Below are 24,067 nucleotides of genomic sequence, written 5' to 3'. Positions count from 1 at the left end.
GACATCAACGCATTGCCCCCTCTGGTTCTCCCTAATGGAGAGAACCAGTCCTCTAGGGCAGGATGCCTTAGCTCACGCTTGGCCAGCCCGCCCTCTGTATGCCTTCCCTCCAATTCCACTAATTCGGGTGACGCTGGACAGAATCCGGCAGGGGGGCCCCAAACTACTGCTAGTCGCCCCAAACTGGCCGGGGAGGCCATGGTTTCCAGTCCTAATGAAACTTCTCAGGGGGGATCCATGGCTCCTCCCAAAGAGACCAGACGTTCTCTCTCAGCTGGAGGGACGAATATGGCATCCGAATCCAGATCGCCTTCAGCTATGCGTTTGGCCATTGGAAGCCAGGACTCACTCCTGGCATCCTGTGACCAGTCAGTGATCCATACGGTGCTAAGTTCGAGGGCTCCCTCCACTAGGTTCCTCTACGCTAACTGGTGGAAGCTTTTTTCCCAATGGTGCATGACTCATGGTGAGGTACCGGCGAGCTGCTCGGTGGCCATCATCCTGCGTTTCCTTCAGTCATTGTTGGATGATGGTAGATGTGCATCAACATTGAAGGTATATGCTGCCGCAATTTCAGCAGGGCACACTAGAGTAGACAACCAGACAGTAGGGTCCCACTATCTGGTTAGTCAGTTTTTAAAGGGTGCACAGAGGCTTAGACCATCAAGAGTTTCTGTAGTGCCATCATGGGACTTGAAACTGGTATTAAAGTCTTTATGTCTGCCCCCATTTGAACCATTAGGTCAGACAGAATTAAAATGGTTGTCTGCGAAGACAGCATTTCTGCTGGCTGTCACATCAGCAAAGAGAGTGGGTGAACTCCACGCACTATCAGTGAGCCAGATGTGCATGCGTTGGTACCCGGAAGGTTCAGGGGTTACTCTCCTACCAAATCCATCTTTCCTGCCAAAGAGGGGGCCTCCCTCACAGGTAAACCAAGCCATCAACTTGGCTGCATTCAGTCCACCGGCTTCATCTGACGGGGCAGAGGAACTGTCAGAGCTACTGTGCCCAGTGCGGGCACACTTTGACCCCCTGTCAAAACAAAGGCTCTCTAATTGGATCGTGGATGTGATTCTCCACGCTTATAGGTCACAGGGTCTACCTGCCCCTAGTAATGTGAAGTGTCACTCTTACTCGGAGTGTGTCCACATCCTGGGCAGCCTTGAAGGGGGTCTCTCTGCAAGAGATCTGTGCGGCTGCAACCTGGGAGTCTTCATGTACCTTTGCTCGCTATTACCGTGTCAATGTGGCTGCTCCTCATGCCATGACAGCGGCAGTCCTGTCAACGGCTTCCCTTCCTTAATGCGGTAAGCATTCCTTGAGACCTTGTGGGTATAAGTCATCCAGTGCTAAAGCACCGCCATCTGGCGGTCAGGAAGATTGAAATAGAACAATAGTTACGAATGTAACTACGGTTCTATGAATTCTGGATGACCGCCAGATCTTGTCTGTCACTCGGAATCTGGGCGAGAAGATTCCGAAGGAACAGATTGCGTGATGACGTGAGGGTTTTATACTGGGGCGTGCGCCCTACGTCATCGCATGGTCACAGGTGACTTTGTTGGTATAATTACTCGACCTGCGCATATGCGAGATGGAGATATCCAGTGCTAAAGCACCGCCATCTGGCGGTCATCCAGAATTCATAGAACCGTAGTTACATTCGTAACTATCGTTTTATTGGCCGACTCTGATTTCTGTTTTTTAAACGTATATCCGGATAATGTTTTCATGTGTGCCATTTTGACATCTTATTTAAAAGTCTACATTTTTGAAAAAAATTTAAAAAGTTCCCATTTATCTCACTGCTTGTATTTACTGATGAAAAAGTAGCCTTGTGCAGTAATGTAGAGAAGTAAGGATGTAGTACATTGAGATGCATCGAGAATCGTTGTTCTCTTTAAACCGTTGACAGGTAATCCAGTCTTGAGGCCGGTGAAGACTCACACCTTTAACCCACGTTATATTATCCTTTTGATGAATGACACTTTCAAGCAATTACCAATTGCGTCTGTCAGCTCGGCCTGAGTGTTTTGGATTTAAGCAGGGCTTTCTCTGGCTCTGAACGTGGCTAGCAACATAACAAGCTTTGCCAGTTGGCCCGCAGCCACCCGGCTTGTAGAATATAAAGCCGTCCCAGTGGATCCGCGGATATGAAGATCTGTTCGTTTTCCTCTTTTATCTAATTTATTCCTTTTTCTGCCAAAGAGTGATGCAGCGGAGCAGAGTGTGTCTGTGAATGAGACGCTCCGCCTCTTCCATTCCCCTCTGTCACTCTGTCACTCTGTCACTGTGTGTGTGTATATGTGTGTGTGTGTGTGTGTGTGTGTGTGTGTGTGTGTGTGTGTGTGTGTGTGTGTGTGTGTGTGTGTGTGTGTGTGTGTGTGTGATACAGAGCAGAGCGGCTGAGAAGAAACACAGCTCACATCCTCGTCCTCTTGCGTCTCTCTGGCTGTCCCCTCTCTTTTGTCTGTAGTGGACAGTTACCACAAGCATAGGATTTCCAGACATCATATCCGTGTCCTGATAGAAATACCGATACCAGCACTCACGCAGAATAAATAAATCCATCCACACTGTTTGCAAGGAGCAACAGCTGTGAGTTACGTAAGTGACACTCTCTTTGACAACAGTTTGAAACTAATAAGATCTGGAAATATTGTTGTCCTCTGCGAAGCGGCCTCGTTCTCTTTTTCAGTGAGTTGGTGATGCTCACTGAGAAGTTACCTGCTTTTTAATCTGTTGTTGGCTGGTTTTGGATATTTTTTGCTCAGTCACTTTTTGTAATTTCTATTTGAAACAAACAGCACAAGCAAAGCTAATCCTGAAAACATATAATTAAATCAGCCCAGGGAACATTAATAATTCTCATGTAGAGTGGACCTGTGTTTTTAAATGTGTAGATACCACTGTCGACCACCAGGGGGAGTGGATGCATCTGAACATGGAAGTCATGCTCCAGATGGTATTAATCCAGTATTTTGTTGCTCATGCTGAACTTGTAGCTTCCATCAGCATTCAGTAAAAGTATCTGGGAAGTCAAGATATGATGAGGGACAGTGACACGTCTGACTTCCTGGAATTTCCTGGAAGGGGCAATGTTGTTCCTCTATGCTGCGGTTGAACAAAAATGACAAAAATAATAGTTTGCTTAAGAGACAAGTACTCCAAGAAACACCTTTTATTAGGAGTCCTATTTTAAAAAGAGCATAAATAATGTAAAGCAACATCATTTTGTCTCCACTATGTAAGATTCATATACTATATTGTTATGTTCATGTTTGCAGCAAGTTTTTTTTATTATCTCTGACTCTCCAAGCACAGCCCACTGATCCCTTCTCCTCAGCAGAGAAGCAGGAGGCGGTTGATCAAACTCTAATCTTTTTCTCCTTTAATCCACTTGCTCTAACGCAGAGATTATGGTATTTATTTCTAATCCAGCACACTAAAGGACAGAGTGGTGTACCTTATTTTTCTCTGGTTAAAAAAAGAGAATATAGCTGCTAAACCTCCCTGACCTTCTTGAGGGTTCTCTTGTTGGAGGAGCTGTCAGAGTTGTTGGTGGTCTGACATCATGGTTATTTGGGATCAGCCAAATCTCTCTCATCCCGCCACACTAGAAAGAAGCCAACAAGGTCTGCTGGTTCAGTCACTTTCCCTCACACGAGAATGAACTGCTAACCAAACAACCAATTCACTTCTCTTTCTCCTCATCCTCTCCTCTCTTCCTTCTTACTGTTCCTCTTTTTATTGCTCCTTCCTCACTTGTTGTAAGAGAATAAAACCAATCAGCAGTCGTAGTGGCCTTTTTTGATAGGCAACGGGGCCACTACACTTATCTTTTCATCTGGTTTGGCTTTCCTTTATCTTTTCTTTTTCTCCTTTCCTTGTTTCTACACACCTTTCTCTTTCGCTCCTTTTGTCTCTTTCCTCTTTTCCCATATCTTACTTCAGTTGTCTAGTCATTCCACCTTCCGATCTTTCTTTTTTGTTCAGGCTTTCTGGCTTTGCTCTCCTCCATTTCCTCATCCACTCATCCCACCAACTTTTTGTCCTTCCCTGCTTCCTCGCTTGAGTCCCGGTGAAACTGTATTTCCACTACCTCTATAACACGACTCAATTGGAAAACCGGTTAATCCTCGCTTATGTAGTTCATTTGCCACTGTACTGTGGAACGTTTTAAGTCGATCACAGCTGTGTGTAACACTATCGCCCAAGCACAATTTCCCCTTGGTGACGATAAAGTATATTTTATCTAACAAAGAGAAGAAGAGCCTCAGTGAATCCACGTGACCTGGTTGAGTGGTTTAAAGCCTTACCCTTGTAAGGGGCCGTAATTTAGTCATTTTTGTAAATCCACACATACTTTTGAGGATTGTTTGAGCAGCATAACTGGCCCTAGTTGTTCTTTGTGATACCATCTAAAAAACTGCAATCCTTCTTGATGGACCACACACAGTAGATACTTTAGTATATCATTTATATAATATATTTAATAATATTATTTTATCATTCAACATTTGAAATGACAGATCGCAGAGAGGTATTTTTGTCGGATTTTTGTTTCAAATCTTTCAGTCCCCCAAATAACAAAGCCTGACAACTGGTACACGGTTTCACTTTCTCAATAGCTAACGTTAAGCATTAGCATCCACACCGCACAGAGCTATCTAAAATGCATGATTGTTTCCTATACAGTAATGTGAGTAGTCCTTTACATTTTAAGTTTGCTAGTGTGTTTTTCTCCCCTTAGTTGATCCCACTGTGTCGTATGATCACTGGACCTTCCCCGGTCCGCCATGAGCGGTTTTCACTCTGCTTTTTTTGGATGTGTTTTAGTGCATTGTGATAATCTCCCTGAGCTTCATAAATCAGCAGTGCTGAGTCAGATTATCAGATGGTACACGCTGAATTGGAACACATCCAGGCGGAGCGTTTAAATGGAATGTGATTTGCCCTGTTAACCTCAGAGCTCAATGCATTTTCAGATGCTCTCGGAGGAATTTTTTTACAGTAAGCATAGACAGTTTTGATGGTCAGCTCTGATGTGTCAAAACAATATGTAGTCTTTATCCACCACTCTGCTGATTTCAGGACAGACACACACACACACACACACACACACACACACACACACACACACACACACACACACACACACACACACACACACGCACTCAGATACACCCACTCATGTGTATGTCTGCAAAGACCTACAGGTCAGTAGAACACAGTGCACTTATGCATGAATATGTGCATGCATTATCATTGTACATGCATTTAAAGTAAATCCACCCTTGCATATGAACACACAATCAGAGAAGCAGAACATAACAGAGTGAATGTTCCAGATTAATTCAAAGAACTGGTAGTAAATACTTTGTCTTATGTATTCGACTTAAAGTTAAATCCTCTTTTGTTGACATTTAATCCTGTGTTGCAGTGCATGATAGTGTGTGTGAGTGTGTGTCTGTATGCTTGCACATATGTGTGTTTTTGTACAAATCACATCCACAGCATACACATCAGTGTGTCCCGTGTTTTAACAGAAACCCACATACTCAGGTCACAGGATGGTTCTGGGGGACTGCTGAGTACATAAAGAGTTACTGGTTCAGTGTCTGGGACTGACTGCTTATAAAACACCAAAGTGTTTCTAAAGCAGCGTCTTCCATCACACCAGTTCTGAGATGTGATGCACATGGACATATGGGGAAATGAAATGCCCTCTAGAGGGAGGACTAGTGCTGTAAATCTGTCTCTGATTACTGTGTGTGTGACTGTAATTAGAATCAGTGAGGGAATCCATTAATCCAATTTAATCTGTTTGAAAACATGTGATGAGGTATTGTGTTTCAATTTCTTTACCTGTTTACGTTAAAAAAGTTGGTAAAACTAGCTTTTTCTGCTATTGGTTTGACTTGTCATGCAGCACAAACCTGCTCATAAATCTATATGATTTTACTTTTGTGTCTCTGCTTACGCAGATTATGTTAAACAGGATCAAATTCAATGAACTTATGGGGAGAGGTGAGGAAATATCGTGATATTATGTTTTGTGACATTGTATAAATTCTCAAGAACACTGTATTGATTTTTTACTTATAATTTACATGCAAAGGTGAAGTTAGTCAATACTTTATTATCATCTCGGCCAGGAGAATGATGTGATCGCTCGCATGTGTGAGTGAGTGAGTATCTCTGTGTCCGTCCATTTCTCATTCCGCTATGCAGCAAACTGCATAATATTATTTGGGTGGCTCGTTATGGCTGCACGATCAAGGACCTCTCGCTGTTGCGGTGACTCACACTTTCTTAGAACACCTTTTATTGCCTGTTTTTTTTATACCGCCATTGACGGCCTGCTGAAACATCACCCTCACTCTGCCATCTAAAAGAATCGCTAAATATCACCTTGATAACAGCTGCGATACATTGAATGTATCATGATAAGTATCTTGTGACAGCCTTACTTATGAGCAATCTGAGAGAAAATCTGGTCAAACATTAAGTCCCCCCAAAAAAAGATTGGAAAAATGCTGACACTAGTCTGCAAGTTTTTGGGCATGCAGCAACACCTTCAGTGATTAAAAGGGTTGCAAATGCAGTGTCACAGCTGTCAACAGGCATGAATGACCCAAGAGCTTATGAATGAACACGAGACCATGCTTCTACCTACATGTGCACATAAGCATGCATGGGCACAGACACACACACACACACACACACACACACACACACACACACACACACACACACACACACACACACACACACACACACACACACACACACACACACTATCTCTCTGCTAGATATGGCCAGATGGTGTAATCCTTTAGTATGCCCCTGTGTTTCACATTTTTCCTTTCCTACGTTGGGATTATGCCGTCGTCCAATCGGATTTTGGCCCACTCTCCAGTGATGATGTGAGATGATGATGAAGATGATGGGCGGGTGGGTGAGTGAGGCAGGCATGCAGTAGAACACATAACACAACATACCCCGTCGGATGTATAAACGCTCCACGCTGCCAAAAGTGCTGTGTCTGCCGTTTGTAGAGGTGGCCGCTGACAATCACTGTCCAGGTAAGAGATGGGACGAGTCAGAGGAGCCGTTTAACATCACAAGGTGTATATGTGTGAAGGAAAACATATTTTAGTGACAAACTAAGTAGGTGATGCACAGTTTGAGCCTTTATTTTGACATTGCAAACTGGATGCATATCGCCGTAGCTTGGTTTTTATGCAGTTAATGTTATTAAGGAGGATGAAGACAAGGAGTTGTATGGTCTAGAAGGACAGATTAAATTGGATTTAAATGATGTGTCACATGACAATATGGCTGCAGTATACTTTAATACTTTTATACTATTTGTTTATACATGTAAGGGTCCAAGTATTAATTTGCTGTTGTATTATAACTCCTGCAAACTCCTGAAACTTCAAAATTTGACATTTCTCTGGATGTTTTCTGTATGCTTCCAGATAATATCCATCAAATGTTGTAATTAAGATGACAATACCATTTTTGTGCCTCAGTGTGTGTTTGTGTGTACACGTGTATTTTGATGCTTTGAAGGTTTGAATTACTCGTGTCCAAACCAGAATAGCATCTTATTTAACTTCCAGTCCTGCTGCTATGTATAGAACAAAGTATCCAGGCCTACAGACCTGGTAGAAAAACTCCCAGCCACTTACTGTCACATGTAGACTAATTTCACGCCTACTTAGCTGTTTTAGCACTCATGTGGCAGATTAGTGAATGTGCCCGGCCTCATGTGGAAGAGAGTGCGTGTGTTGATTAAGTGGAGAGAATGGAAAAAGTGTGTGTGAAATAACTGGGCCTGTGTGATTACCGCGTACTCGCTCACCTTCACGACGTGACATGCATGCATTCATCTGCTCCCTGCTTCTGCACACAGATTCAACACGTAGAATTTTTGTGTAAAACGATGGAACCGATCTTTGTGTGCGCAAAGAAGAAATGATGCTGCTGTTGCCTCAAATGACTTCCCCAGGGTTTGAGATTTTAATCCTGGATTCTAACAAACCATATACACCTTTGGCACCTTAAGAGGTTCTGCATAAACGCTTCCAACAAATACAAGCAGTCTGACGCGGCTTTATCCATCCCTCTCTCTCTTTACACGCAGGTCAGTGCTTCCCGTGCATGGTGGACGTGGTGCCGGTGAAGAACGAAGATGGCGTGGTGATCATGTTCATCCTCAACTTTGAGGGCATGAAAGAGGAAGTACTCCTAGACCACAAACAGGAGCTCAACCACCGCCTGCCCGCCTGGCTCGTCACCGGTAGATATTCTTTCTGTTCTGCAATAATCACGTCAGGTTGGAGCAACTTTGTGTCCCCATCTGTCTGCGCACTTTTTGCCTTAGACTTCAGGTCTCTCTTCATTCTTGTTTATTCCTGTTGTCCCGCGCTTACTTTGAATGTATTAAAACAATTATCTTTTTTTGAAGAAAGTCATCAGAACACTGATGATCACTGATGAAGCAATAGTAATGGTATTAACTATTCATAGAGAGGTGCACAGGCTGTACAGATGGATAAATAAATAAAAATAAGTCCTGTGGATTGACACACCACTTTAGAAAATTACAGTTTTGACTGGTTCAGTGACCTGTAATCCTTGTCCAACATGCATTTAAATTTCCTTTTCAATAACCGACTTGAGTGAAGAATGACAACCATTTGTGTTGGATCAGGTTTGACAAAATAAACCTGCACTTTGTTTTTCCAGAGGGAAAACACTGGGGAACAGTAGGACATTCAAAAACAAGTCTTTCCTTTCCTTTTTTTTTTTTTAACTTGGCTTAAACCAAAATCCAATAAATGTTACTGTCCCAAATTCCTGTAGATTGTTTTTGAAGCTGGGTTTTGAAGGTCTATTAGATGTGATCCAGTTCATATCTCCCTCCCTCCTAGCATGACCCCCAATACCTAGAACATCCTCCCATATCCTGTCTCCACTGCTTTCTCTCTTTGATCACACTTTGCTTGCAGCTCCCTACTCCATCCCTCCTTCCTGCTACAGTATATTATTGGAAATTCACCTGTCCTCTCTTCCCATCTCCTCCTCCTCTCCTCCAGGTCGTCCGAGAGGCTTCAAGCTGCGTCTTCCCCTCCTGCGCTCCTTGTCCAACAGCAAAGTGTCTCTGGACGACACGGAGGCGGCTCACATTCCCACCGCCACACCCATGCCACTGCACCCGGACCACCACAGTCACGAGTCCTTGGGCCTCGGGGAGTTCCTGCCTCTTCCCTCTTTACCGCTAAACCACCAGGAGCAAATCGTTGGCAGCAGGTAGGCCCTGATAGGGACATGTAGGTGATGGAACTCACCTCTTCACAACTGCTTTTAATGTCTGACTAATGCTGTGTGTTTTAAGTTTTAAGTTTTTAGTGTGTAGCTTTTAAATGCTGTTTTTAAATGTCTGTAAAGCGTCTTTGAGTACTCTGAAAAGCCCTCTATAAATAGAATGTATTATTATTATTATTATTATTATTATTATGGGTTAGCAGAGGCTTATTTTATATATCGATGATGTCTCACACTGAATGAGTCCCATAAAGGGTCTTTGCACTAGCCTTTTGAGCATGTTGCTGTATTGCTGGTGTAATTCTTACCAAAATAAAGTTCCGCTATCCTCAATTCTGATTAATGTTTGTCTGGCTTTAGTTTAGAATCTTTCTGTTTTCTTGGATTTTATTTGAACTTTTGTTGTGAATATTGTGCAAATGAAATCCATTGAAATGAAAATACGCCCCATTATCTCACAATGCCTTCATTGTAGATGTCTCTGTTTTCATTTCTGTTTCACATGTAAAGCTCCTTAGCAAATTAATCTTGAATGCTTCTTGTCAGGAAATCCTGTTGTCCCTTTTCCTCCTACAGTGAGGTCAAAGGTCATTGTTGACCAATACCAGCAGTATTCTGTTTTTAGTCTTAATATGCAGTTTATTGACAGACTTCCAGGTCTGGAACACTCTTAATACCCATCATGTCCTTCTCCGTTTCCTAGGTCACCGCTACAGAGTTGGCCAGAAGACCGCCAGGAGGACCAGTGCACCTTACTGGGCCCCGACCCTCCTACAGCCTCTCCACCTCCCCACAGAGCCCACCTGGTGGGTCCCCTCGCCCAGTCGTCCCCCTGCGTAGCGCCTCACCACCGCCTCAGCCTCAACCCCGACGCCTCGGGCTCCAACTGCTCACTGTCACACAGCCGTTCGCGCGAAAGCTTCCACAGCATGCGTCGCGCCTCCTCCGTAGACGAGATCGAGGCCATGAGGCCCGACTGGGACCGCAAGAACCGCAGGGCGAGTGTCCGGCCGGGCAGCAGCAGCACCGGTGAGCAGGTGGAGGCGGGGAAAAAAACAAACCCTAAAGACCTACCTTTTCTATCATCCCCATTGATTTTCACCTCACTGTCTGTGTGTGTGTTTGCAGGCGCGGTAAACAGCAAGTCCAACATATTGAACTCCACGTCGGACTCGGACCTCATGCGATACCGCACCATCTCCAAAATCCCTCAGATCACACTCAACTTTGTGGATTTCAAACCGGACCCGCTCATCGCCCTGCCCAGCGGGGAGATGGACATCATAGCTCCCTGCAAACTCATCGACCGGACACACCACGTCACGGAGAAAGTCACACAGGTAGGACGCAGTTCACCTGCAGAATGTGTGGAGAGAGGCCTGCCTGTGTTATGTGAGGATTTTGGCCTGTTCTGTTTGTCTTTGTGTCAGACTTTTTCTGTTCTTTGCTGCAGTTCAGCCCACACTGATCACTAGTAGTTCAGTAGTGGGAATGTGTGTGCCCATGTACTGTACATGTGTGTAGGTGCTGTTGGACAGATATGTGAGTTAGTATGATTCCCTTGGCGCATGCCAGCTACTTCCACTCACTATTACATTACATTACATTACATTACAGTCATTTAGCAGACGCTTTTATCCAAAGCGACTTACAGGAAGTGTATTCAACATAGGTATTCAAGAGAACTACTAGTCACCAGAAGTCATAAGTGCATCTCCTTTCTTAAACAAGCATCTTAAAGCATAAACCAGAGCAAAAGTATAGTGCAGAGGCAAATTACTACGAAAACAATAATTGCAACAGACTAATACAAATACAATAAGTGCTACAAACTACTACGAATAGGATAAGTGCAGTAAACGAATACGAATACAATAAGTGCAACAACTAATACGAGTGCAATAAGTGCTACGAGGAAGGCTCAGGGTAGTACTTCTTGAAGAGGTGAGTTTTCAGCCTGCGCCTAAAGATGGGCAGCGACTCTGCTGTCCTGACGTCAGTGGGGAGTTCATTCCACCACTGAGGGGCCAGGACAGAAAGAAGCTGTGACCGGGTGGATCGGCCGCAGGGACCTCTGAGCGACGGGGCAACCAATCGCCCCGAGGCAGCAGAGCGAAGTGGTCGGGCGGGGGTGTAGGGCTTGACCAAGGCCTGGAGATAGGCTATCATGTGACAAGTCTTCGTTCGTAGTACCGGCTCAAGTGAACAAGACTGATTGGCCGCATTCCAATTACAGGAGGAAGTATGAGGCAAGTGAAGCGGCACCTTCACTTCCTCGGTCCCTCACTTCCCTTCTTCTCTCACAGGCTGCAAACACCTCACCTCCCTCACACTAACCGCTCCTTAAAAAGCTCCTGCCTTTCTCTCTAGCTGTTCTGTCTCATTAGTCAACACCTGGTTGCAGTAACAGTGTGTCGCTTCTTATAACTCGCTGGATTTGGCTTAGTATAAATAGAATATACAGTAATGAGCAAAATATATGCGAATGCATGCACTGGATATACTGGTTTGACAAAAATGATTCCACACTGTTGGAGTCAACTCTGTGGCTGTAATATCCATGTCAAAAATGATTTGTTGTCTGGACACAACCTGCGTTTTTACACCACATCTGCTTAAAAAGCATCCGTCAAAGTAATTGCGAGACTAGAGACGAGGCGACCCTAGTGGGACATCTGGATTGAAGGACAGCCTGCTTTGACTTCATTTCACCAAAGTGCCCGTTCTGCTGCTCAAAACCCAACCACACATAGCAAACAAGTAAAGAAGGAACCGTCAGATTGTAAATGCTCTTTTTTAAAGTTTTTGTTTGAGTTTTATTGAGGGCAATGGCTGCACAAATAAGTTGGTTTATAGGGAAAGTTTTCTTGTCTACTTTGACAGAAAGTTAAATTGAGTATTGGACCTTATTTCTTAATAGAGGAAGACATCTTATAGAGGAGCAGGTTAATTAGTTCCATCTCAGAGCATTGGTCTGCCTTGGTATAGATTGTGCTGAGAGTCTTGGAACAGGTTGAACAGGTTTATTTAGCCTAATAAGCACATCAAAATGTGCGTCTTATCTTTCTAAACTCCAGTGTTGGAGGTGAATGACACCCTTCTTCACTCTAGACTTGTACATATCTCATCTTTTTTGTTTGCCGGAGTTACCTTCTTACTTTACGCTCTGTGTATGTGTGTGTATGGATGTGTATTCAGTAGATGTGTGTCTCAGATTGATTTGATATCTCATCAATCAGCTTCCTGTAGATAACTCAGTCTGTTACTGAAGCCCACATCTCCTGTGGGATTCATAACTGTGATGGACTGCAGGTAGGCAGAAATGTGCCATAAACTTAGACAGATCATGTGACAGCCCATCGTAAAACGCTGGTGTTCCTTCCTGCCGTATTTGAAAGTTAATGATGGTAGTTGTTAAATGTCTCTCATTTGTCAGAGAGAGTTTTGAGATTGATGCAGGATATAATCAGAGTTTTTTCAGGGCCTCCGTCCTTTCAATTATCCCTGGTTTGTCTGAATTGTATTTTGAATTGAAGTTGAAGGGAGTATTTTCTTCCTTTAAAACATCATCTCTGCCAGTTTGAAAGATAACTTTAAGCTGACGAGATGAAACCATAATCTGTTTTGTCAGTTTCCCTTTTTAATTGTTTCATTGTGCCTGCTCATTGTGTGCTGTCAGATGGTTCATATTCAATCCAAAAATAAAACGTTTCTATGCATATCACAGAATACAGACACATCCTTTCACATTTTATTCTCACATGCATGAATGTTTGTGTTATGAACCCAACAGAAAATATAACATCTACAAGTACATGTACACTGCACGGCAAAAAAAACTTCAGAACTTACATTTTAAATGTGTATATATATATATATATATATATATATATATATATTTAATTGATTTATTTTAGTGCAGGTTTTTACGTTAATTCTCTGCCAGCACTTTCATCTGCGTGGCCAGTTACCACATTTGGAAGGAGTTGAGTTAGTGAACAAAGTCTGTTCTTTCATATTCTCTCATCTCTCTGAGCACCCGACGGGAACATCAGCAGGGAATAATATCAAGTTGATGATGCAACACAATACAAACCTCATGTAATCATGCCGCACAGTATGTGAGATGCAGCTGGTAAGGTCAAGCCATAACCCTCTCTGTGTGTGTGTGTGTGTGTGTGTGTGTGTGTGTGTGTGTGTGTGTGTGTGTGTGTGTGTGTGTGTGTGTGTGTGTGTGTGTGTGTGTGTGTGTGTGTGTGTGTGTGTGTGTGTGTGTGTGTGTCAGCTGTATATGCACGGCTATTTCCAGACAGTTAAGGGAAGAATGACGGTGTAAAAAAAAAAAGCTGCATTTAACAGTGCATATATCTGACATCCATTTAACATGAAAACTCTCTTATGTAACACTGTAATATGTTTTTTTATTTTTTCTGTTTCTTAGTAGAGCGCTGACATCAGGGGTTGATGGGGAAATAAAATCATGAATTCTTAATAACACAGCAGCAGGGTGTTTGATGGTAGTCCCCAAAAGAATCGCTTCCACCTGCCCTCTGAACTTCCTGTGCAGTCAGAGAGTCGGCTGCTTTTCAGTCGACCACGGCAGCTGGTTTCAGTGATTTCTGTGTTTTCAACTACAAAGACAGCAATGATCAGTGCAATCTACAGCTGAGGCGCGTGGTTCAACTAAAGACCTTTCCTAGTCTTTGATCTGTGTGCTAAATGCCTGAGTACAACTGTTTAGTGCAGGGGTCTCAAACTCAATTTGGCTTGGGGCCACTGCTGGTATTGTCGTCTCATAGGAGGGCCACTTCAACGTTCAAGCACTACAAGAAAGCGCAATATTTTTGAAAATTTACTTTTTTATTTCCATGTTTTTAATAACTTATTGAAACATTGCACTGAACCAACACATACAATCCCTGAATACATTTGTGCTTTATTCTATTTCTTGCCAGAGACCTGGCAGCGCTTCTGCTCACACAGCTGAGCAACATTTGCCCTGATCAAGGTTACAGTAGAAACTCTGAGTACAGCTTCAACATGGGCATCACTAAGTACTTGCATTTATTAAAGTTCATAGTCAAGAAAAGTTTTTCACACAGATACGTGCTTCCAAAAAGGCACATTACCCGACTGAACATTTTTGACAGCTCAGGGAAGGATGGAAGTAATTCTCTCATGAATTGTCCAGTCATGTCTGCTTTTCCCTGTGCCTCTCTGAATTTAGCTTTTAGATCGCTGTTGCACTGCAAGTCAATAAGTTCCATTTGCAACATACTTGGGACACTCTCCACATCAGCTGAGAAGGGGTCAGCAAACAGCTGGAAAGTGTCACAGCGTGCCTTGAAGTCAGCAAAACGCTGATCAAACTCCTGCAGAAGGTTTTCACTAGCACAGGCATATTCACCACCACTGAAGGCTGTGCCCTCCTCCACAAGAGACCTGCATGTTGTGAAATGGCTGAGATATTTTACAGAAAGCTGAGTTTTCCACAATTTCAGTTTAGCGGAGAAGGCTTTCACATTTTCATAAGCTGCAGTGATAAGCTGACCAGGGCCCTGGAGCTTCAGGTTAAGGATGTTCAGCTCCTGTGTTAAGTCCACTAGGAATGCAAGGTCCATAACCCACCCTGGATCATCAGGTTCAGGAACATCCATTCTGTCATCTTCCATGAATTTCTTCACTTCTGCTCTTAAGTCAAAAAATCTCTTCAGGACACTACTAAATGATGTACTTTTACTAAAGTAAAGTACATCACCATATGTTGTAAAAAGGCCCTGAACTGGCGGTGCTGTAAACTCCTGGACCTGATGTAACTGATACATCTCAGGACAACAGACATGACATGCTGCACAGTGCCTGTTGGTGTACGATGCAGTGCAGAACGACTGCTGGATCTGCATTTTCCTCTAACTTTCTTTGAACCAGCGCTACCAGTCGGTCATAGACGGGGCTCCATCCGTGGTAATGCCCACCAGTCTGTTCGCACAGCTCCTGGAATATATCCTTGGCTGTGGTGCGGCCGTGCATTGGACACAAACTCAGCAGCTCTTCTGCTTTATCGGGGACTGTTATTGCCGACGGACAGGTGTCGGTATGTGACTGCAGACCACATTAGGCTACATTATTTTCTTACTTTTCTTTTATCTCGCCGCGTACGCATCACTTTGATTTATTTTGTCAGAGAGAGACATATATACGTATAATGTCCCGCTGGGCAGCAACTTAAAAAACTTTTTTGGAGGTGTTGTGAACGCAGCGCTGGGACGAATGTCCGCGTTTAATAGAAACGAGGCAGCCAGCCAGGCACGGAGGAGAACTCTCCATGGCAACGCTGCTGTAACTCTCCATGGCAACGCTGCTGTCACTGTCACTCATTGAGAATGTTTCTCTGCTTGCATCAAGCCCGGTCGATGTCCCGCCCCCGAGAGCCATATACCCACCGTGATTGGTAGGTTCGTTCAGCTCCGCACACAACACTGTAAAGTGCCATTCATATAAAACTCGCGGGCCGCACTAACATTAAACTTTCATATTAAGGTGGGGGCCACAAAATATCGTCTAGTGGTTCGCAATTGCCCCGCGGGCCGCGAGTTTGAGACCCCTGGTTTAGTGGATATTGAGTTCTTGCAAGAGCACCTGCAGTACCGGCTCGGGCCTGGAGATGGCAGCACCACATAAGGTAGAGTGATGACAGGAACTCTGCAGTCCCTCAGATGAGCAGAGAAGAAGATTTTGAAAGGCAAATAAAGCTGAATAATTTAAATGCTCCATAAAACATCTGACACCCGGAACTAGAATGCATGCATATTTTTCTCTATCCTTTGGAACAGCTTCTGGCACTGTCCCCCTTTTCAAGCTCTGAACATGTTGATTTTTGCCTCTTGAGCTTCTTTATGACCAAGCTGCCTGCACTCACACTGACTCATGAATACTGACTACTGTTGCTTTGTACTGAAGTAAATGTCTGTGATGTAAATACACCAGCTGCCTGTTAATGTGATTGTCTATTCTTAGTACGCATTGGCATTATCTGCTCATCAATCATTTCAACAACTTTTTTTCTAACGGCCTCTATGTGAACCTTTACTGTATACAGAATTGAGCACAGGTGACTTGTAATAGACATAACACAGTCTTATAAGGTAGGATAGATGGAAAGCTGGATAGTTTGATGGATGGATTGATAGATTGATAGCTTGATGGAAGCTGGATAGATGAAAGGAAGGATGGACGGAGGAATGGATAGTTGACTAGATGGATGGATGGATGGATGGACAAATAGTTGACTGGACGGGTGGATTGATAGCTGGATGGATAGTTGGAAAGCTTGATGGATGGATAGATGAATTGACAGATGGATAGTTGGATGGATGGATGGACGGACGGACGGACAGATGCTTGGATGGATGGATGGACGGACGGATGGATGGATAGCTGGTTGGACGGATGGATGGATTGATGGGTAGTTAGCTGGAAAGACAGATGGATGAGTGTATGGATAGTAACCTGGATGGCTAGTTAGTGGGAAGGTCGGATGGATGGATAGCTAGATTGAGCAATAGCTGGCTGGATAGTTGGATAGCTGGCTGGATGAGGAGGACTGGTTGAGAGGATGCCAAGAAAGAGGAAGCTGTTACTCAGTGTTTGGAGAGGCATGAAGGGCTGAGCGGACCACCGACCAGTGTAAAGAAAAACTGGCAGCATGCCTCGCTGCACACTTGGACGCATACATACACACTTCAGTGACACTCATAGCGTCTATCACTGGGGTCGTGTCCTATAGGGGACACTCAATTAGCTACGAACTAAGATATACACTCCACACTCTCACCCATCACAGCCCTCATACAATATTCCTGACACACACCCAACTCTATACATGGCTCTCCATGTACTGTTCACTCCCTCTACTCAAGCAGCATGTCACATCCAACTCCACAGTGGGATCCAATGGAGCAATGGATGGAACAAACCACGCCCAGCAGCGCAGTGGTAGGAACCCTCTCCATCTCCTAAAAACCTAGAAGAGAACTACAGCAGCTTGTGCTGGAAGAATCAGTTTGTAGCATGTGTTGGTTAATAATGTTTATAGTGCATTGAGTGCTCTATGTGAGACCTGCTGATGCAGCCGTTTTTTGTTTTGTTTGTTTAAGTATGTGAAAGCTTAAAATAGTTTTGTTTTTATTTAAAGATATAATATTTAACTTTCAGCATTAAAATGTCAAAAAAACGACTAGACCCATGATATACATTATGTTGAGTTGTGTACTGATGCAATCCCAAATCTTCAAACAAATGGAAATCAGTCATTTAAATTGAGGTAACGGCCCATTTCATTTGGTCCCCTATCAATGACGTCATATCCACTTTGCTCATGTTTCAGCGTTGTCGTTGTCTGCCAGAAGTTATACATTTACTTTTTTATCCAGTTTTTAGCAACATTTTTACGACACACTTGTTAGATCTTGGACATTTTTAACTAAACATTTTAACCAGATGAAGGACTTTATTGATTGGTCGTCAGGATATAGAGTTGTCAGAGAAACAATCTTAGCAAACAGAGTGAGACAACAATTCCCATGATCACACGCTACTTCATGACATCACCAAGCATCGTCTTTGATTATTGTTTTAATTGAGAGACCCCTAACGGCTTAATGTTTAATAGCATTGCATGAATAATACATTATGAATGTATATATACTTTTCCAGTATTCTTTCATAAGCATTTCCATACTAACAATTATGTTAAGATTTTGAATTACTCATTATTTATCCCTCACATATCCTAGAGCAGCAATTCCTGGATGCCTTTAGTTTCATGCTCTGTTGTTGTCTTAAATTATGAAAGTAAGAAGCTTTTAGGAACCCTGCTGGTCCAATTTGTTTTTGTGTGCCATCTGACGACACCGAGGTCCACTTCCAAAGTAGGAACACAACATGAGCTCTAGTGAACTTCCTGGTACTTTGACAATATTCAGTCCCAATTAAGCAGCATATAAAAAGTGCCAAAAATTCTGGCTAATATTATCCCCATTTTTTTGCTGACAATAATATATATACATAAATATGGGGCAAAGAAACAAGATGACAAGCTCATAAGTTTAATGCTGGTCGTCCTGGTGGATGAATTGTGAATGGGGATGGCAAAGAATAGTCTTAATTAAAATGATTTATTCTGTGAGTTTTTCCTAAGACAGGTCGTTCCTCCCCCCCCCCTGCTGAGGCACCAACACTTTGACTGTTTTTCTCCACAATATTTCATCAAGACAAACGCCCACATTAATAACCAACAATGAATTTTTTTTTTTTGTGACAATGTTTTTAAAAAATCTATTATATCTGACATTCTGAGCTGCCATTTGAAAGCGCTGTGAATTCTGCGCTGTGTGCATGTAGGGCACTGAGATGAGCCATTCATACCATCACAGACTTACATCACATTAAACAGAATGTAGGTTGTGTATATTTCTTTAATGAGCTGGCTTTACAGGGAATGAGAGGAGATCTCTGTGGAGAAATCAGGAGAATTGTGTCACATTCTCTCTGTACTTTGACTGTGTGTCCATAAACATCCTCATCTGTGATGTGAAAGTGCAGGATATACAGCATAAACTGGTTTGTTTTGTGTGTGTGCCTTTCTGGGTAGTTGTCCACCTTTCACATTTCTCCACCATACACTGAAGTTTCTGGCAGTGTGAGTTAAAATACATCATCCATCACAGTAGTATTTGCATATTTTATGTGGTTAAGCGATCGTTTTTGACGTGCAGACATGGAACTTGTTTCGTTTTTGGTTGCTATATTAAATATATATCCTCCATTGCTTTTCCCTTTGAACAATTAGTAGCTTCCTTCCTTTTAACACAGAAATATTTTGAGCTTAAACACTTGGACATTTTTGACAACATAAATGTACAGATATTTCTTAATATGAAGGTATCTTTAGTAGAACGGACACTGCAAAAAAACAAAACAAAGCACATGGTTTCCAATGTCGCTCAAATGCCAGTTCATAGCTCCTAGTTTGTTTCTGCCTCCAGTGAACTGCACACAGCTCACCACATGTCTCACGTTTGGACTTTACAATCTTGTTAAGGGGTACGTAGAAGTTGCTTTTCCTGGGTGATGACCACTGAAACTCTTCAGCTGAGTTCAGATCCTTCGGTAAGTGGAAAAAAAACTAGAGCAATCTCACAGTGAAACCTTAATTATGCATTGGGGAAAACAGCCCCTAAAAAAACTTAAAACCCTGGTTTGGTAGAAGATTCAAAGTACAACAGAGACTTTGATCAGAGTTGCTTTTCCCCTGCATGCCACTGCTTCGTTCCTGTTTGTCAGCGCGCAGTGTGGCAAAGCTGCTCCGGCTGCAGCGCCCCCCCCCAGTTATTCCGGTAATTGAATTCCCCACTAGTTAAAGCCTGATGATACATATTTGCATAGGTTCATGAGTATGCATGAGCTCTCTAAATAGTGTATGTCGTAAATGATTCAAAAGCAGGTATTTTTAGCAGTGCCCCGGGGGGGCTTGGGCTCTAATGTGACACTGTGGTTGTTATGGTGAGACATGCACCTCTGGCAAAGTCCTAAAGAAGGACAGAAGTGAGTAGAATTCAGGGGTTTTCTGAGTCAACCTGGAGGAGAGTATGTTTTAGCCAGCCAATGATTCCCATGTGAATAACACAGTAATACAGAACGGTAAAATTGTAACTTTTGCAAACATTTCTTCCAGATTTGCAGAAGTAGTCCTAACATTTAAAAAAGAGAGCACACTACTGTGAGAGATACTTCAAACCTCTATGCTTGTTCTTCTCCACATTTTGTTCTCCGCCCTTTATTCATCAAAGAGAAATGACTTTAATGGTAAGAATACAAAGTAAATAGGATTTAGTAGGGCTATTTGCAGTTTGAGACAGCACCCACACTCACACTCAGGTGATGTTTTTCCTGCTTGCAAAGTCTATCTCACACAGCCCCATTCCCTGTTATTTTAGGGGATTTTTGTCACCGTGGAAGTGTTTCCAGTGTGACGACGTGGCAATATTTAGGTGAGAAATGCACATGGAGCTGGAGCACCGGCGCCCGGCTCTGTCGGTTAAATCAGCCGGAATTGAGTACAGTCTCGGAGCCTGTGACGCATTCAACCTGCAGGACTGTAATTTAGCCGCCCGCTCAGAGGCTCTGCCTCAATACCTCAGATTGATTGAGTGCTTCCCCAATGTGAGTGTGATGACCCACAAAGAATGGAAGCATGCTGTCAGTGTCTTAGAGTGACGTGTATCCACCAAAAGTCTTCAGCTCTATTTTCTACATGGTGTGTCAGGGGATTGTATTCTACAGATTCACAGATGTACATAGTGACAACAATCCGCTTCAGTTTTGTGTATTTTTCACAGAAATCCTTAGTGAAAAAATAAATCACTGACACATTTTGTCACCTGCTGCAAGCTCAATTTTTTCTATTTCTCTCAGTGTCACCTGTCTTTCACACCAAACGCACAAGTGCACATCATGTGCGTGAGGTAGAGCGTAGGATGAAGTGCACTCTATTACTCATCCCACAATGCAGCTAGAATACAGCTGACTATTACCAAGTGTAAACAGTCACAATATACATTTTACATTTTCTCTGTAGTGCTTTGGATTAACCTCTGGTTAAGAGCAACACGACACCGTCATAACTTCCAAATACCTTTGGACAGGTGTGGTGGAGGTCAAAGGTCCACTTAGTTGGCCTTTGGCTGGTGGAATTGCAGTGTGTGCCCTGATGGCTTGAGCAGTTAGTATAACATGCTTCAATCAAAGGCTGGATACACCATATTTGTAAATAGGAGAGTCTATATAGATCACCCACAGTACCAACTATATCACCTTTACTCAGCCTTAAGATGTTAAAGCAGTAGTCAATGAAGAGACTGTGATCCTGCATGCTGCTGAGCTGAGCCACTGTATTTAGGAGACATTGATCCTTCCACTTACTTTAACTCAAGTTAATGAATCATACAGCTTAATTTCCACCGTCTGCTATTGGTAGGGTATCTCTAATATATGTAGGAGAAACAACAAAGATTTCAAAACATGTAACATGATGTCAAATGTTTGAGTTTGAGTTTTATCAGGTGTAGAAAAAAAAACAACCTTTGGGAAGTTGCCTATTGGAACTCTTGTAATTAATCCATGAATCTTTGTGTTAATGCAGGAGTGTCAAACGTGACTTTGAAATTGTCGTCCTTGTTAACCAAGAATGTGCTCATTCTCGAGCAGCTAATCTATATCACCCTAATCTATTTTTCTTCCTTCCTGCCACTGAGAGCCACCCAATTCAAACAACATTAGTGAGCCATCGATACAGCCATTTGTAACGCTCTACATACTGTTAGTTGGTCTCAAGTACATTGTGGTGTGTTTTTGAAATGACACGAAGACACTGTTCACAATGACTTAAAGGGATAGTTAACAAAAGCTGCAGATATAACTTTATCTATCGAAACAAAATAAAAACTAATATTTTTCTTTTCTTAATCCTGGGAGATTTTTTTTATTTTAGACACCTAAAATAATAAAAATCAGTTTATGTGTATGCTATTTAGAATTTTTTCATCACTTTACCCGCTTTACATCCCTTTCTGCTTTCTGATGGGGAGCTGGAGCTGTTATGTATGCTCTCTTCAAAGTCACAAGACTCCATTGACATAAACAGTAAGTTTTACCTTGCAGGCCCAGGAAGTTCTGATCGGTTGGTTTGTTTATGTTATTATGTGACTTTGGTGAATCTGAACTAACCCTTTGATACACCAAAGTCACACAATAACACAAACAAAGTTACCAATCGAGGCAGCGGTAGAGCAGCAACTCCTGTGTTCTACGGGGTAACACTACTGTTTATGTCAATGGAGTGTTGTGGTTTTTAAGAGAGCCTAGATGAACATAACAGATGCAGTTCCAGATCAGAAAGCTCTGTTTGACAGCAATGTAAAGTGGGGGAAATATTCTAAGAGTTCACTTAAACAGATTTTTTTAGTAGTCCACAGCAGTACACTGCTTTGCCCCCGTTCTGTTGCTCCTGTCTGTTTCTCCAGTCTCCATCTACTGTAGGAAATAAACTGACTATGGAGCTCATACAACCACACTTAAAAAAATCCAAACTATCCCTTTAAGGACAATCACAGTTGTTTTTAGGTGAGATGGAAAATCTCCAAGGATTAACAGCAGACGTAAAACATTAGTTTTTATTTTGTTTGGATATATCAAGTAAAGTATGATTCATCCACTACATTATGAGGTACTGGTCTGCCTCTTTCACCCAAATGATGAAAGAGAAAAAATGTTGAGAGAAGTGTTAGATCAAATAAGACCTTGGACTGCTGTTAATACAAGGTGTAAAAAGGAACAGGTGAAATAGCATCTAAGATAAGAACAGCCCATTACAACACATACACTATTCCTTTATGTGAACACACGTCACTATTCTTAACAAGTTCATAAACAGCCAGATCCTGTGGTGTCTGTGTGTTCCTGCTCAGTGGAGAGACTGGCTGACTGAATCTGTCCGGCTCTAATTCACACACAGGAAGGAAGGCTTCTCCATCCAGCAGGCTGATTGAACGGCTTTTACTGCTGCTGGCAGTCTGCCTCTCTGTCTTCATCCCTCTCTCTCACACACACACACACACACACACACACACACACACACACACACACACACACACACACACACACACACACACACACACACACACACACACACACACACACATACACATGATCAATGACAGACTCTTAAAGGCAGGTGGCATTATGTGAGGATTAAATAGAAGAAGAAGAAAGAAGAAAGGAAAGAGAGGCATAACACTGACTGGAGGGGGAAAAACCAGGCAAGGTGTATAGAAGCAAAGAAGGGAAGACAGGCAGGTAAATAGAAAGAAAACGGGGAAGAGAGAAATGTTACTTAAAAAGAGAGAGAGAAAGGAGAAAGTAGAAGACGAGAAAGGCATAAAGAGGGAGAGAGAGGACCACAAAAGTAAAAGTTTAGAGCAACAGATGAAGGATGAGAGGGGCGTTCAAGGCCACACATGTCTGCTCCCACACCTCTACCCACTGAGTCTATCCCTCCTTTCATGTCTTCTTGTTTCTACTCATGTCTCCTTATCTGTTGCGTCTGCCCTTTCTTTTCCCCTTTATCATCTCCTTTTCTCCACTTCCCTCCTCTTCACTATCTTCTTTTTTCCTCTACTTTCCTTTTATCCCGCAGCCTGTAATTTCTCTTTTCTTTCTTTTTTTCTCCCCTCTTTTCACTCCTCCTCCTTCGCCCCCTCTGCTCTCTGTCTGTATGACCCATTTCCTTGGCCCTGGCCCAATTAATCACAGTGTTGTGAGCTCGGCCTTTCTGGCCTCCCTGCCTCTCTGCCTGGCTGCCCGTCCTCATCATAGCAGGTAATTGAATCAGAGAAGGGCTCAAGGTCCCACCAATAAGCAGACATTGATTGGGCTGTCATTTACCCTGCTTACGTATGACCCGGTTGCTTTTTAGACTTGGTGGATGTCTGATAATGGAGATCTATTTATGTTTACCAGAGCAGATATCTGTCTGACAAGGAACGATGCTTTACAGTGTAGTTCTTCAGTAAATATGAGGGTGCATATGAAACAGGGTTGACCATTACTGTATTTAGAGCTGCATTGAAGAACAATTATGTACCCAGGTGACCAAAACATGCTCCCA

At 42.9% G+C, this 24,067-nt stretch overlaps 1 protein-coding gene across 1 annotated transcript in view; it reads left to right on the top strand.

Moving 5' to 3' along the window:
* kcnh2b (potassium voltage-gated channel, subfamily H (eag-related), member 2b) overlaps positions 1 to 24,067 on the top strand; it is a 226,006-nt gene that overhangs the window by 112,253 nt on the left and 89,686 nt on the right. The window contains 4 exon segments of the mRNA XM_054622505.1: positions 8,159 to 8,314; positions 9,114 to 9,327; positions 10,046 to 10,371; positions 10,471 to 10,682. Of these exon segments, the coding sequence (XP_054478480.1) occupies positions 8,159 to 8,314; positions 9,114 to 9,327; positions 10,046 to 10,371; positions 10,471 to 10,682 (908 nt within the window).

Source organism: Anoplopoma fimbria, chromosome 21 (assembly GCF_027596085.1).
Source record: "Anoplopoma fimbria isolate UVic2021 breed Golden Eagle Sablefish chromosome 21, Afim_UVic_2022, whole genome shotgun sequence".
Classification (NCBI taxonomy): Eukaryota; Metazoa; Chordata; class Actinopteri; order Perciformes; family Anoplopomatidae; genus Anoplopoma; species Anoplopoma fimbria.
This window is presented reverse-complemented; position numbering and strand designations above follow the sequence as displayed.